Source organism: Tasmannia lanceolata, unplaced genomic scaffold (genome assembly GCF_043159265.1).
Source record: "Tasmannia lanceolata isolate RefF3 unplaced genomic scaffold, GAP_Taslan_0.1 ptg000016l, whole genome shotgun sequence".
Classification (NCBI taxonomy): Eukaryota; Viridiplantae; Streptophyta; class Magnoliopsida; order Canellales; family Winteraceae; genus Tasmannia; species Tasmannia lanceolata.
In genome coordinates, this window is record NW_027518693.1 from 13,509,073 (window position 1) to 13,525,325 (window position 16,253).

The 16,253-nt window shown below is 38.8% G+C and overlaps 1 protein-coding gene across 7 annotated transcripts in view; it reads left to right on the forward strand.

Annotated features, from left to right (window-relative positions):
- LOC143847818 (transducin family protein / WD-40 repeat family protein) overlaps nt 1-16,253 on the forward strand; it is a 58,333-nt gene that overhangs the window by 25,687 nt on the left and 16,393 nt on the right. For 6 of the 7 annotated variants that reach the window (XR_013235236.1, XM_077356593.1, XM_077356594.1 and 3 more), the window contains exons 5-8: nt 1,043-1,134; nt 1,260-1,363; nt 6,941-7,016; nt 7,102-7,552. Coding sequence is in view for 6 of the 7 variants with exons in the window: in XM_077356593.1 (XP_077212708.1) it covers nt 1,043-1,134; nt 1,260-1,363; nt 6,941-7,016; nt 7,102-7,552 (723 nt within the window). In the remaining variant the exon portion in view is untranslated. Of the gene's footprint in view, nt 1-1,042; nt 1,135-1,259; nt 1,364-3,230; nt 3,338-5,060; nt 5,117-6,940; nt 7,017-7,101; nt 7,553-16,253 lie in introns of those variants that run through there. The other variant, XM_077356596.1, reaches the window with a different exon arrangement.

Consider the following 16,253-nt stretch of genomic DNA (forward strand, 5'->3'; position numbering starts at 1 on the left):
AATCTGAGTGGATCAGGGCTGACTCTGTCATCGTGGGGGTTCCATCACAATTAAACAAAATTTTACTATGTTTTTTCATATTCAACAAAATAAAAATGCACATCGATTTATGCACTTTGATTTTCGGTTGGGATCTTACGGTGATTGATCTTTGGTCCTTATAACTTTGAAGCTCGAATCAGATGCTGAAGGTTCCTCTCAACCTCAATATCCAAACTAGACCCCTCTCTTATTGGCCCCTTCATGATAAATACATGCATGGTTTTAAATTTCGACCTAAATCCAAAATCGATAATAACCTAAAAGGTAGTTTTTTTCGGCCTAAAATTTCATTGTCCCGAAGGGATTTCAATCTCGATTTTTGATAAATATTTAATATTTTCCTGAAATTTTGGCCGAAATTCCGTACAAGAGAAAATAGCCGTTTAGTTGATTTCGTCGGATTTCGGCCAAAATTTTGAAATTTCAGCTGGAATTTCGGTTTCGGAGAAGACCGGAACACATTCCGAAACCGAAATTTGAAACCTTGAATGCAGGTAGGGTTTACGGCAAGGTATATTTATATACATAGATAGTACGTTAGGTGATGGGACTAGAAAATCGGCACACAACTGTGAGAAAGATGAATGTCATTGTCCTTTTTTTTCAGATGCATCTGCTTCTTGTTCTTTATTTTCCAGGCCAACAAATTATTGTTCCCCGCAATGGCGGGAGCCTCGTGCACTGGGCCGCCCAACAAATTATTGTTCCTCGTATATCCGTCATATACTTTTTTCAGTTACCTTGATATAATCTTGTTTCAAAAATAGATTTGAATGCTGCTGCTCATGGTACTTGAGGCAATTGGTAGATGATTGTTGGTGTGACTAATAGTGTGACTAATTCTTTAAAATTCTCGTTGCTGGTGTCCATCTTATGATGTGGCTATGTTTGTCATCCACAGACAATCTTATACTTATGGTAGTGGTGGCTTACTTATTTGTAATTTTTTTTTCTGATATCAATTTACCTCTTGGTTGAGCAGTTATTTGTTTTTTGGCAGGTTTGGAATCTGGAACTAAGGCATGAGGCCCATTGTTTACAGTGGGAATCCAACATAACTGCGTTCGCTGTAATCCAAGGGTCCTCTTTCATGTATGCTGCTAATATAAAAATGAGTTTTTTGCATCTCTTTTCAGTCAGCTACTAGCTGGCTGGAATTGGAAATGAGAAGTTTGGACATTCGTTTTATAACACTATTACTCTGTTGTTGCATATAGGTATGTCGGAGATGAGCATGGGTTGATGTCTGTATTGAAATTTGATATTGAAGAAGTAAAGCTTTTGCGGTTGCCATACCGTATTCCCGCGAATGATGTAACTGGTAGTTATTAATGTGCTTCCATTTATTATGTCACAAAGTGTTTTTCATTTTTCTTTAATGCAATATTCTCAATCTTTCACTTGATTCCTTTTCATGCATTATACCATTTTCATTATTGCAATCTGAACTGAATTCTATATTAATTAGGAGTGTGATCGACTGTTATTGTAGGCCCATTCATTATGACTTAATTATATAGTGAGAGGGAGATAGACATTCACGAGTGTTGGAAGATATGCAAACAAATAATCAAAATGAAAAAAATAAGCCAGCTAAGTTGAAAGGATATTGGAAATTAGATGGTTTCAATGATCTCACTGCATGTTTATTACTGGTTAAGATGAAGGAACTTGAAAATGATGTAGCATATTAATTTGAAATCACACATTAAATAAAGTATAATAAAATTTTAAAAGTACAAGTATGTTATGAAAATGATATGGGTGTATTGTGGATACAAAATTTTATGCTTGGAATAAGATAGCTATATCATGTTCCTAATCAATAAGGTGTATCGTGGATACAAAATTTTATGCATGGGATATGATTGCTATATCAAGTTTCCAAGTTAAACTACATAAATAACCCTAATTAGGTTTGGAAATACCTGGTTGTTTCTGATATTTTTCATTCAATCAATGTTATTGAATAAGGTAGGAAAGCTTTGGCAAGGGATCCTATGGAACACCAATGGCACTATCACACCTTCAAATTCAAGGATTTCTTAATTTCTTAATTATCTTATATTATTGGCACGATGGTTCTGTCAGTAATAAGTTATTGTGTTTAGTTACTAAGGTCTTAAATTTCGATTTCGGCTTCGCTTTCAGTCACCTTGGAAACAGAAATGCTTCAGCTTTGGTTGGAAATTTTGGTTGAAATCCTGTAAAATCACAGAAATGTATGGAACAATATGCAAATTATAGAATTTTAAGATGAAACTTCTGGAAATGCCAGAATAAGAGCAGATACACAGAAACCATCACATAAGCAAGAAAGCCATTCATCATGGTTTAGTTACATTGAACACCTAAGGACATGCGTTCTCGTGCACGTTTGATACACAGAAACCATCACATAAGCAAGAAACCCATTCATGATGGTTTAATTACCTCGAACACCTAGGGACCTGTGTTCTTGCGCACGTTTGATAATTCAGTACATACCGCATGTAATTCATATAAATATTTATACTTAGTAAGTATACCACATTTTACACACAATTCATACAAGTGTAATTATGTAACGCTTATTGATATAATACACCAGCAATGCACTTACGATTTATATTTCACTCTGTGTTTCGATTTCGGTATTGTTTCGATGGAGATGGAAACTGAAACATTCCGGTTGTTTCGTGTCAGTCCTAATTTTTCTTACTTTTGTATGTTACCTCTTATGCCCCTGAATAGTTGACTAATGAAATTCATTCTTGGTAATCTGCTTCTAGCTCATATTAATAGATCACTCTTGAGTTGGGACCTTTGATACTTGATCCTTCTGTAGGCTCAATGTACCGTATGTATCAAGATACGAAATAGACACTTGTAGGTGGTTACTTGTATTGTTCAATTTAGCCATTTGTTTCAAACATATGCCAGTCACTTTGAGTTAGTATCATGCTTTTTCCTAGTTAGTGTCCTATATCTGCAGTTATAGTGTTGAGTATCTGATTCTCGTAGATACGTTAATAAATATGATGCATTTAATCAATGTCATGCATTTAATTAATATTCTATGTTATAGTCACTTAGCGGTTTGGGTTTTGGCATGTGTTTCGGTTTTGTTATGCATTTCAGTGGGGATGTAAATGGAAACATTTTAGTTGTTTCATGTCACTTTCGGTGGAAATTTAAATGTTTAGGCACAAAGGGACACAACTATGGGTGTAGGGGTAAAACTAGCAGCCAGTTTGTTGGGTCATATATTATTATGGGATCCGCCACATGAAAGAATTATTATGATCTACATTAGGTACATTCCCAATCTGTTAATACTAATGCTACTTTCGTAGTGCAGACATTAAAGTTTAGCTTGGTAGATGCTGCGAGATTTCAATTACCTTTTACCTTCTTAAACCATGTTTCATCGGGTTCCAGCGATAACTTGCTAAGGTGCTGTTTGTTTTGGATTTTGAGAAATGATTTTTTTTTTGAATGGCTGGATTTTGAGAACTGATTGTGAGTCCAAAACTGATTATTGCACTAAAGTTGGTTCTCAAAATCCAAAACAAACACTGCCTAATGGTTCTCATTTAACAAATCATAAAGCTTCTTCGTCAACTACATGTTGATTGCCCATATACTGTTCTTACTTCTTACTCTTCCAAGTCTAAACCGATTAATCAAGTACTTCTTATTAGCTATCTACATTGATATCATGTCCCTCAGCTTGACACCACCTGTGTTATAAATTTTACTTCATTAACCATATGAGGGGCAAGCTCAACATTTTGTCATCACCATGTTCATCTTCAAGAGGATCAGCTCCATTTGCCTTTTATCTATGACTTTTATTAAGCTTTTAATAATCCACCCACATCCAATTTGTATGGAAAGAGAAAAAAATGAACTAAACAGGAAGAGAAAGAGAAGAAAGAATAGGGAGTTAAAGTCCAACCCCATGACTTGGTTTTAGATTTTCACCGAAACCGACACGAAACGACCGGAATATTTCTGCTTCCGTCCCCACCAAAACCGAAATGCATATTGAAACCAAAACCTAAGTGTATTAGTGGTATACTATAACAGTATGTTTTACACTAAGTTTTAAATTTTGGTTTCGATTTTAGTTTCGGATGCCACGGAAAAGGAAATGATTCAATTTCTGTTGGAAATATCATTGGGAATCTTGTACGATCCCAGAAACGTATGGAAATACATGCAAATGATAGAATTTATGATGAAACTTTAGGAATACTAGAATTTGCACAAATACACACTTAGAAATCGACACATAAGCAAGACAACCATCCATAATGGTTTAACAACATCAAATACCCAGCGGCAGGTGCTGTTGCGTACCGTGATTTCAAATTTTCCCCGAAACTGAGACAATCGAAATGTTTATATTTCTTTTTTCTTTTTCTTTTTTTGGGTAGGTAAGATGGGATCGAACCTGTGACCTCAAGGTTGAGTAACAAAACCTCAACCAGTGAGCTGCAGACCCAACCAACCCCTAGAAATGTTTCTATTTCTCTCCCCATAATCTGTCAAGTAGTTATGTTTATATGAATTGCATGTGAAATATTGTGTATGTATGATGTAAAAATATTTCTTTGAATTGCATGTGGAATGTGGTATTTACTGATTTATCAGACATCCGCGACAACGCTTCGCTCATGTCACTAGGCGTTCGATGTTAAACCATTATGGATGGGTATCGTGCTTATGTTATGGTTTCTAAGTGTGTATCTGTGCTTATTCTAGCATTTTCATGTATTGTGGTCGAGTTACTTGATGGGCCCTACAATGTTATGATACTGATAATGTCAGACTGGAGTTACACCAAATCACAAGCATAATGACTAGTCGAGAATCGAGACGACCAATCCTGTTATTCATTCATGAACTATTTTTCCATTAGATTTAGTTCTTTGAATTGATCAGCACATCAGTTATGTATGTGCTTTGAATGTAATTTTAGGAAGTTAACAAAATTAGTTGTATGATAGAGACTGCATGTTTGGTGCATGTAGAATATGTTTCCATCGCAGAACTGTGAAGCCACATGTTATAGTGCAAAATAATGCAGGTATTGTTTTTTTCCTTTTGCTCACTAATTGTGTGGTATGGTGTATGCATGCATGCATAAACACATGTTAGTTTTATGTGAACCCAGCATTACATGACAAAAGTACTTACTAGTTTTCTAGGACTAGGAACAACTTTTGGGAACTGCTTGAGATAAAAGTACAAGCAGTGTGACACATAAGTTAATAGGCCTTGATAAAAGGTTTTTGTGGCATCAATTAAATCTCCCAAGAAAAGGATGAATTGTTGGAGGACGCATGGATGCATGGGAAATTTTTGAGAAGCCTTATCTATCACAGCATCACCAGGCCTGACCTGGCAAGGCGGTTAGTATTGTGAGTCAGCTCTTTGACTCAGAATGTCTCTTGGTTCACTATATTGAATCTTAAGATACCATTAAATCTCTTCAGTTCATTGTATCCTTTGCGTTTCTCATTGCCATCTTCATATCTCTACAACACAAATGGGGCATGATGTCCTACTCACTAGTGTTCTACTTGCGAAGGAGTACACTTATATACGAGGAACATTTGTAGCCTGGAAAAGTTAAATGCAGCCTGTGATAGCAAGATCAAGTAAAAAGTCTGAGTATAGAAGCGTGGTACATGCTATTTGAAACATTATATGGTTAAAGTGGTTATGGAAAGATTTTGGGTAAGGAGTTTAGTCTTGTGAATCTTATGAATGTCTTATATGAGTTTTTATATGATGCCCGACCGTCAAGTCCCATCTGGGCGGTATTGCCCTTGATATTTGATCCAACAGCGGCACACTTTTTAAGAGGCTGCTGTTGGATCAAACAACAAGGGTGGTACTTTTGACGTACCACCCAAATGGGACTTGATGATCGGGGCACCATATAATTTCTTGACTTATATAATAATCAAAGAATATGAAATCTTCAACCCAAAATATCATGAGAGGATGAAACACATCGAAGTGGACTGTGTCTATGTGATGAAGATGACAAGGAATGACATCTGCAGTCCGTATGACGAGTCAAACATCAGGTTTTTGTACGTTTACAAAAGCCATTGGATTAAGCAGACCGAGCATGGACCAATTCAAAGAAAAGCTGGGCATCTTAAGACTTCCATGCACCAACTTGCGGAGTTAGTGTTGAGTAATCAAGGACATGTTGGTTGTTAGTCTTAATTTTGTTGTTTTACATCCAATTGCTTTTCTTTTAGTTAAACACTCACGAAAGAGGACATTAGTTCTCTATGTTTTCTATTTCTTATGCTCAAGTTTTAACAATACTTCATTGAGAGTAATGACATGTATTGTGTAGTCAAATCTTCAACAATTTAATTTCTCCATACTTCTGTTTTGTTATTCTCAAATCTGCAATTTGTACCATTATAAGAAATGCGGCATGCAATGTGCATTATGTTTAACTCTGCCGATGCTTTTTTTTTTTTTTCAATTTTTATTTAGAAAACCTCAAGAATTGGCATCTAGTTGGTCTTGATTTTTATCAGTTTGCTCGTTGGCCTGAACTTTTTTTCATTCAGCCACACTTGGTATAACACTGCCTAAGTTTTCCCGTTTACTCTCTTCTATTATTTATGAACCTCATGGGATGGCTACGCCTTATATGGTAGTATTGTTAGTTTGAGGAATTTAGAAATTTGAAATGACTTGAACCACTATTATTGCATGAATGAGATACCTTAAGGTGTATCATGTCCATGCCCATGATGCCTTTTTTTCCTCTTCATATGTGTAGACTTTAATTCAACTTCTTTTATATCCCAGTTTGAGTACACATGTAAATGAATTATTTCTGCATCTATTGATTGCCACAGTTTTCATTATTCCACAGAAGCAGCTGGCGTTTCATTGCCTGATCATCAATCCATTGTTGGGATTCTTCCACAACCTTGCACTTCCGGGAATAGGTGGAGCATATGAAGAATTTTCAATTAGTAAAATTTTGGCATTTATACTCAAATAATGCATTTTAAAATCTCTTTCTTTCTGCAGAGTGCTGATTGCATATGAGAATGGCTTGATTATACTTTGGGATGTTTCTGAGGCTCGGGTTGCTCTTGTTAGAGGCTATACGGATCTACAATTGAAGGATGACTCTCCAACTGGAGCTCTTAATGAACCTTTGGGTCCTTCATCCAACTATGAACAAGAGGAGAAAGAGATATGCTCTCTTTGTTGGGCATCTACCTGCGGTTCGCTTCTTGCTGTGGGCTACATCGATGGAGATATACTGTTATGGAACATTTCATCTTGTTTTTCAACAAAAGGTCAGCAGGGAGGACTACCATCTAATAATGTTGTTAAGCTACAACTGTCATCTGGAGACCGAAAGCTCCCTGTTATTGTCTTACACTGGTCTGCCAGAAGTAGATTGCAAAATGATCGTGGTGGCCAACTCTTTATTTATGGTGGCGATGAAATAGGATCAGAGGAGGTTCTGACGGTCTGTTCTTGTACTCGGACTTAGTTTCACGTTTTGGTTCTAGTCAGTTATAATCTACGCTTATAATCTGCTTGTTTGACTCAAATTCAACATTTAAATTTAACTGTATCAGTGTCCTTCTGATCTGTCCAATCCAATTGGTGAATTGTCTTATATGCGTGGCCCAGATGGAATCTTGCTTCTTGAGCAACTTACTGTCACAAACACCATGTTTAACTATTTCTTATACTCTTGTAGAGAATAGGTTAACTATTTCTTATACTCTTGTAGAGAATAGAATATTTTGCCCTTAAGAAATAGTTCTTGCGAACACCTTACTGGTGCACATATTTAGATGTAAGAATTACATTATCTTATTTTATCAATTGTAGATGAAAACCATTCTGTAACTGTTATGATAGTCTATAAATATTGCCTATTTGTGTTGTATGGTTAGTTCACTCAATATAAGTGTATTTGTGTGTGTGTGTGTGTGTGTGTGTATACTTTTCTCATATATATATATATATATATATATATATATATATATATATATGAGAAAACGGTTCCTACACATATGTGTAGAGAGTTCTCTACACACTAGCTTAAAATACAGTGGGGGCCCACATTGTTTGGGTGATCCAAGCCATCCATTTTAAAGGCCCTCACATAGATAGGGTGTCTACAAAAAATCAGATCCATAGGATCATCCCAACCCTATGATTTGTGGAGGTAAAATGGATGTCTTTAAACCTTCACAAATTAGTCCATTTTTTGCCTCCACAGTTCGAATGGTTAGGATGATCCTATGGATCTTATTTTTTGTGGACACCCTATCTATGTGAGGGCCTTAAAAATGAATGGTTTGGATCACCCAAATAATGTGGCCCCCACTGTATTTTAAGCTAGTGTGTAGATAACTTATCTACACATATGTGTAGGAACCGTTCTCTCTCTCTCTCTATATATATATATATAGTGTTTGTGTGTGTGTGTATATACTTTTCTCATATATATATATATATATATATATATATATATATATATATATATATATATATATACTGTATTTGTTTATATATATGAATAAGTGTGTTTGTATAAGTGTATTTGTATTCTATGCTAGTCATGGGAAACCTCCAATATATTGTACATCCGTAAATGAATGAATTGCTTACAGATTTACGGTTGATATAAGCTATCCTAGCTATAGAAGAAGGTTTTTTTAATATTTGAGTTTCAGGGGAGCAGCCGATGTGCTCTGTTATTTATCATTGTTTTGAATTCGTGAAGATCACCTCTTCTTATTTTATTCCTTTTTTTTCGCAGCAATAAAAAAGAAGAAATATATTTAGATGTGAAAAATGTCTCTCAACTAAAATCTTCCTCTCTCAAATTTCCAAGAATATTTCACTTAAGCATACTCTCTATTAATTACCACTATTTTCTGTAATCATTTCTCTCCCTCTCCCCTCTCTCTCACCTAATTATGTGTTGATGCACATTTACTCTCCTCTTTGCGTTTCTCTCCCATGCATCTATTTCAACTCCTCTCTCTAGCCACTCTAACCATTATTCTTCCCTACAAATTATTCTCACCAATAGAAGGAAAAAAAATCCTCTCTCACCTAAATTCACCTTTATCTTAAATTTTCAGGAATCTCTCTCTCTCTCTCTCTCTCTCCTTAACTCTAACCTCTCAAATTTACTCGCCTCTTCCTCTATGCCTCTCACCCACTTTACCTCTCCACCCTCTTCATGCATTAACTTCAACTCCTCTTTCTCTTGTCATTGCCCTAGAAAGAATTGAGAAAGGTTGAGTGATGCAAAGACAAACACTTGAAAACTCTTAGTTGTGGAAAAAATCAATTTTCTTTATGATCTTCTCCCTCCCTTCTCTCAAAGGGAAGGACACACTCATCAAAAAAAAGGGGAAGGACACACTCTCCTTTTTCTCTCTTTCTGCGCACTTTCTATTTCTTTTCCTTTATACTTTTACTACTCATCCATGGGTTTTTTTCAGCATATTCACCATTTAATCTCTCTCTCTCTCTCTCTCTTTTTCTGTTATCTACTATTGACTATCTATAATGACATTTGTGGGTATGGTTTTTTGGGATTTAAGTTTTGGTTTTGATACTTAAATAGTTTGTTTTTATGTTTTTTTGGAGACTTTGTTTTATGTTATATTTCTTTTATCCTTTATCTTGGTTTGATAGCTTAGATATTTAAATAGAAAGATTAAGGAATGGAAAGGAGCATATGTTCTTTTGCTTGATTTTCACTAGTTCCCTTATCAATTCATTTTTTATGTTTTTGATGTGAGCTTGAACTTGGATTATGTGCTAGACTAATATTCTGTAGGGGTTTAGAAGCTTTAATTGATCTTTGACGCTTTCTGTTGGGTTTATGTTTATGTTGTTTCCGTTTTTTCTTGGGAACTTCTGCAAGTCACATGGTGTCATGATATTATTGGTTATGTAGTTTCAGTGTAATTAACATAAATCAAGAGACATTTCAAAGAAAAGAGTGCAACACCTTCTTAGGTATGAGTGTATGACTCATGTAGCTAGAAGGGATTTGAGAAACTTTGAACAAACAACAAGGCTTCAAGATTGTACTGAAAGAACAAGGATAGAGGAGAATGCAAGACCAGTGTGAAGTGTTGGAGATGTAAGAAAGTGCGGTCTTCGCTCGACCAAACTATACCTAGAAGAACGGAACCAAGGAGGTCGAAGAGAGCCAGTGGTGATGGAAGAACTCCCTTTTCTAAGGGAGGGACAAAACCCTTCGAATAAGGTTGTGGTGTCGCTACTGGAGCAAGAACTGATAGAGCTTCCTTGGGGGTGGGGAGCCATCGAAATGCTGTGTCTGTACTCTAATCCCAAATGCCAGCAAAAGTATTTGGGGAAGGATGCAACAAAGTTGGTGTTGTTATCATAATCCCTCATCTGGAGCAAGCCTTGAGCATCCTAATGCAACTGTGGTTAGCAGCCGAAGACTCCTTTGCAGATTTATCACCATGGTTTATAAAATTTTCGAACGTTCTACTGGCGTCCTGGTGGGAGATTACAGGTGTTCTGCCTCATGCTTGGTGCGAGAACAATTTCAGAAGGATAGGCTTAAAGATTGGAAATGTTCTGGCCACTAATAACTCATGTCAGGCGGGTTGAGCTACGAGAAAGGAAAGATGTTGATACGATCATTCTCGGCTGTCCTGCCGTCAATTTCAATACCAGTCATCGTTGGGGCAAAGGTCTATGGTGTAACAACGAAGATCATCAGAGGGCTCGCGAGGGCGGGTGACAATGTAGAAAGAGATCCAGTGATGCGGATTGTAGGCCCAATAAGAGGCATATTTGCCCATTAGGATTTATTTCCATGCTATTTAGTTTCTATGATTCTTATTTCCATGCTATTTAGTTTGTAGGATTTTATTTTCATGTTTTTTATTTTAGGGCTTTTATTTTCCATGGAATTTTATTTCCATTGCCTATTATAAATGCCTCATGTATTAGGCATTATTTCTTTTGGATGATTATTTGAGTTGAATACTGATTTGAGTGCTTCTTTCTTCCCCAAGTTCTCTTCTACTTTTACTTCTCTTCTTCTATCTCTCTTCTCCTGGCCTACACCAATTTGTTATCAGAGTTTTACCCTGTGCAATCCTACATCACCCAGTTCAGAGAAGATGCCTTACAGGGCTGTAGCAAAATCTGGGAAGGAGGATTAGAATCGGAGAGAAGGCTTTGTCTTCTTTGAATGGATCTGGTTGGAGGTCCCCAACGACAGATGGGTCGCTCTCGTCTAGTCAGGTGCAAGATTGATCCGAGGGTACAAACATAAGGCTAATGTGCATCGCGAATCAACATCTTGATCATTGCTAGGTGGAGACAGCGCCGAGTTTTCGGTCGTCTGATAAGGTGGTAGTTCAACGTAGCAGTTTTAGCAGGAATACTTGTCGGCATGCAATACAAAGTTTGGGTGAGCAGGCAGTAGGTGCAAATGCAGGAGAAACTGGTGTAATTTCATTGGGCCGTGCCTGTGTCTTCCATTTACCGAGAGGGGTCAAGGCCGGAGAACTTTCTCCCAGCGAAATATCCACGGGACAAATGGCAATGCCGAGGATAACTTTTGAAACGGTGGGCCCCTCCATCCTTAGTGTGCGTCGAGAACCTTTGGGACCCTCAGAAGGAGATGTGGCAGTGGGGCCCACTTTTCCCAGTGCAAGACCAACCAGTTGCTGCAACAGTCAAGCATGGATTTCCATCTGCCATGAGGGATTTTTAAGTGGGCTTTTAGAGGGATTGGGTAGACCCAGGCCCATGGAGCCCACCCGCTAAAGCCCAATGCATGACTTAATATCTTTCTCACCCGCAAGATTGAATTTTTCTTGCCTAAACAGGGATAACTCCATCATGTAGGTAGGCCCCATCGATGCATCACGGAATAAAGTCTCATGTTTAGAAATCTAGGAGAAGAGGTAGTTCCCTCGGCTGATCCATGTCCAGCATTTGACGTGAGTCTTCGTGAGGATAGAGGACGGAGAGAGCTTCCTTTGTAACTGTCGTCCCAAACTTCAGAGAAGGTGGGCGTTTCCTTGTCGGCTCCCTGGAGTTGGTGGCACTGGATTTTCCGTCAACCATAGACTAAATCTCGATCGACAGAGTTTCTGAGTGTGATTCGAACTCAGAGGAGCATCATAGTCAAGGCAACTTTCTAGAAGAGGCAACGATCACAATTTCTGGAGTAGATTGTCTGGATACAGCTGGAAAAGATGGAACGGAGCATCCATCCAACATGAGTGGTAGCAAAACAGCATTTGTTCTTATAGAGCATCCCTGTGGATCGAGTGGGCTTCCTTCAGGCCATATCTCTGGACTCAGCAAACATCCCCCCTTCCCGTTGGAACAGAATGAGGCAAAGGCACGGTTAGCTTCTGTCCAGGGCATATCAGTGCCTGTAAGCATGGTCAGAAGAGAGGAAGTTCCTGGCTTCAGCAGCAGCCTAGAGGAGCCTTCTACAGCAATCTGGGGCCAAGTAAGGCAAAAAGATCCTGGAGCAGAAGGAAGAGAACTGACATCCCCAACCCACGACAATAATGTGTGATCGATGCAAACACCACCTTTTCAACCCTTGGGAGGGCAATCCAATTCAGGTTCGCATTCTAGACCGCTAAGAGTTCTGTTGGTTTTGCCTGCATGCTCTAGTGTGGTGTAGGGTGAGGAGTTACAGACACATAAGGTAGTTGATGAGACTAGAATCCTGGAGAGAATAAACAGCAGTGCACTCCAAATCCTTTAAGAATTGTGGAAATCAGTCCAAAGTTGGCATGTTGGAAGATAATAGTGCTGAAATTGAAACTATGGCAGACGAAATGGGAACCTCCATCAGTAACAAGATAATGCTCGTGAACGAAGGCAGATACAGGGGAGGGTATTAATCGGTATTGGTTCAGCCGCCTGAAGAAGAATCTTTCCGATAGGATGGCAAACGTCAGACTGGGATTTAAATGAATTATTTGTGTGTCATTTTATGTCGACCAATAGGGTCTTGGGCCTGTCCTAAACAGGTTTGGAGGAAAACCTACGCCGAAAGATACGCAGGCAAAAAATATGGACCACCAGTTTCAGAATCATATAGAAGCTTCTAGAACAGAAGAATTTAGGAGAATGACCAGGGAAATGGTCCGATTACAGTCATTGATTAATTATGTTGGACCCTTGTCTGGTAAATCAAGAGCAAGGGGAGAGGGAGAAGCAGAGGAATACTATCCCCAAGGGAGGAGGAGGAGGAGGGGGTGGGGCGGTATGCAACAAATGATGCTGTCGTGAAGATTCTTGTGTGAACTGTGAGAGGGTTGGGTATACCTCGATAAAAAAGCCAAGGCGAAGCAGCTATTGCTAAAATACAAACCAAACATTCTTTGTTTACAAGAAACAAAAAAGGACCACATGAATTTAGCGGTCATAATAGGAGTTAGGCTATAGGTCAAGTGGGGACTTTGTGACAATTGATGCCTTTGGTGCTGCCGGTGGAGTACTTTTTACTTGGGACTCGACTATTTATGAGATGATTGCTAACCTTATTGGGTGATTTTCAGTATGAAGGGATTTGCTAGCGTCCATCGCAAAAGGCATTTTGCGGATGGCCTGTTGCATGTCATAGTAGCCACCTTGTGAATAAAGACAAAATCTGCTGAAAAGTGACCCTATGTGGCTGCTCTAACATGCAACAGACCATCCACGAAATGCCTTCTGTGATGGACGCTAGCAAATCCCATCAATTATTGTGAAAAAGATATTAGATAGTTCATTCATGTGTGCCTATGGTCCTGATCGAAGAGCAGACCAAAGGATCCTGTTAGAGAAGTTGGACGAGACTAGAAGCAGGTGGTCCTATCCATGGTGTATAGAGGGAGGCTTTAATGTAAGTAGATTGGTAGAAGAGTGGGGTGCAACAGAACGATTAGGTGCATCATCGCTTTTTCAGAATTCACAAGTAGAAATGAATTAGTTGACCTGCCTTTGAGTGGGGCATAGTACACATGGTCAAGGAACGCCAACCGCTACAGAATTGATAGTTTTCATATCTTCTTTCAGTGGCTCTCTGCCCATTCCCTTCCAATTCAAATTGGTATTGTTAGAACCTCCCAAGATGGAAGAAAGAATGGGAGGGTGGCGGACTGTAGTGATAACTTCAGGTCCGATAGATGTGGTGATAGGGAAGAAACTTCATTGTGTAAAGAAGAAATTAAAGGAGGAAACTCAATTGTGTAAAGAAGAAATTAAAGTAGTGGAACCAAGAGGTCCATGGTCCATGGAGGAGAGTGGAAAGGAGGGAGACCCTGCTATCTAGAATCCAGGAAATTTCTAGAGCTGAGGAGGACAAAGGAGCCACAACGGAAGAAGTAGAGGTTGGAACTTTAAAAGAAGAGTATAGTTGCGTGGTGCTTCAGGAAGAAATTTTCTGGAGGCAAAGATCAAGAGCACTTTGGCTAAGATCTCTTCAGATTAATTGGAAAGAAGGATGTCAAGGAAGCGCGCGTTCCTCTCTTCAAGCTTCCACATTTTAGAGAAGCCTTGGAAGAGGAAAGGTGTTTCCGCAGGTGTCGCTGGGAAGAGGAAAAGGCGGCAGAGATTCGGAGGTTGGAAAAGCTGAAGGTTGGTCTGAATGAGGAACCTAAAACTACTCGTGATTCGCTGGGTCTGTGAGTAAGCCAGCTAGTCCTGGAGCGTCTGGGTCCGGATGAGGAAATCAAAGGTAAAGGAAAAGTGGTGGAAGAAAGCTCAGGGGAACCTGAGGATCGAGGGTATCTTTCAGAAGAGTTCGATGACATGTTATCAATCGGGGACATTTTTGGGATTGGATATGGCAAAGATTTGGGGCCACGAAGGAAATGTTTGTGGCTATGGCTGCAAGGGATTTGGAAGAGAAAAAGGAGAAAGAGCTGCAAAGAAGATCGGGGAGGGGGACCCAGGTAAGTAATGGGCTCTCCGCTCGGATCTGTCTAGGTGTACTTAGTTCTTTAGTTTAGGTTTCTGTTTTTGTGTCCCTCTTTAGCTAGTTCTTTAGGGATCATAATAGATAAAAGCCTAAGAGATGAGATTGTAGATGTTAAAAGGAAGGGTGATAGAATTATTCTAATTAAATTAGTATTAGGTGAAGAGACGATTAACGTTATTAGTGCGTATACCCCTCAAATTGGATTAAATGATTCTGTCAAGAGGCAATTTGGGGACGATATGGATGAAGTAGTCCAAGGAATACCACATGGAGAGAAGTTATTTATAGGAGGAGATTGAAATGGATATGTGGGAAGAACTAGTGGAGGTTTTGAGAGGGTTCATGGAGGATTGGGTTCTGGCAATAGGAGTGAGGCAGGAGAATATATTTTAGGGTTTGCACTGGCATATGATTTGATGTTAACAAATATTTTTTTAAGAAAAGAGATTCACACTTGATAACCTTTAGCAGTGGCGCCAACTGTAGCCAAATAGATTTTATCCTCACTAGGAAAGAGGACAAAGCCGTGTGTAAAGATTGTAAAGTCATACCCGATGAGTGTTTAGTCCAAGGAAGCAGGATTCTTCCCTAGGAGTCTTCGATTCCCGTTTCGATTCCCGCTCTGGCAACCTTGAGCAGGATTCTTCCCTGGGAGCCTTCAATTCCAGCTTTCGATTCCCGCTATGGCAACCTTGGTTTAGTCACACAACATAGGCTGGTGGTGTTGGATATATGCATCAAATGTTGGAGGAGAAATATAGAGATGTTAGACATCCGGGGACTAGGTGTTGGGATCTCAAACGGGAAAAACTAAATTTGTTTAAGGATAGACTGCTTAAAGAAGGACCTTGAAGTCTTGATGAGGGGACTGATATTATGTGGAATGGGATATCTAGTTATATTAGGAAAATGGCTAGGGAGGTACTTGGAGAATCTAGAGGAAGTGGGCTGCCGTCTAAAGACACATGGTGGTGGAATGAGGAGGTCCAAAAGGCGATTAGGTCTAAAAGAGAGTGTTATAAATGTTTGCATAAGTATAGAAATGAGGAGAATATTGAGAAGTATAAATTGGCTAGAAAAGAAACTAAGAAGGCAGTAAGGGAATCTAGAGGCAAAGCATATGAGGATTTGTACCACAGGTTAGGGATGAAAGAGGGTGAAAAAGATGTCTACAAGCTTGCTAAGATCAGAGAAAGGAAGAGCAGGGACTTGAATC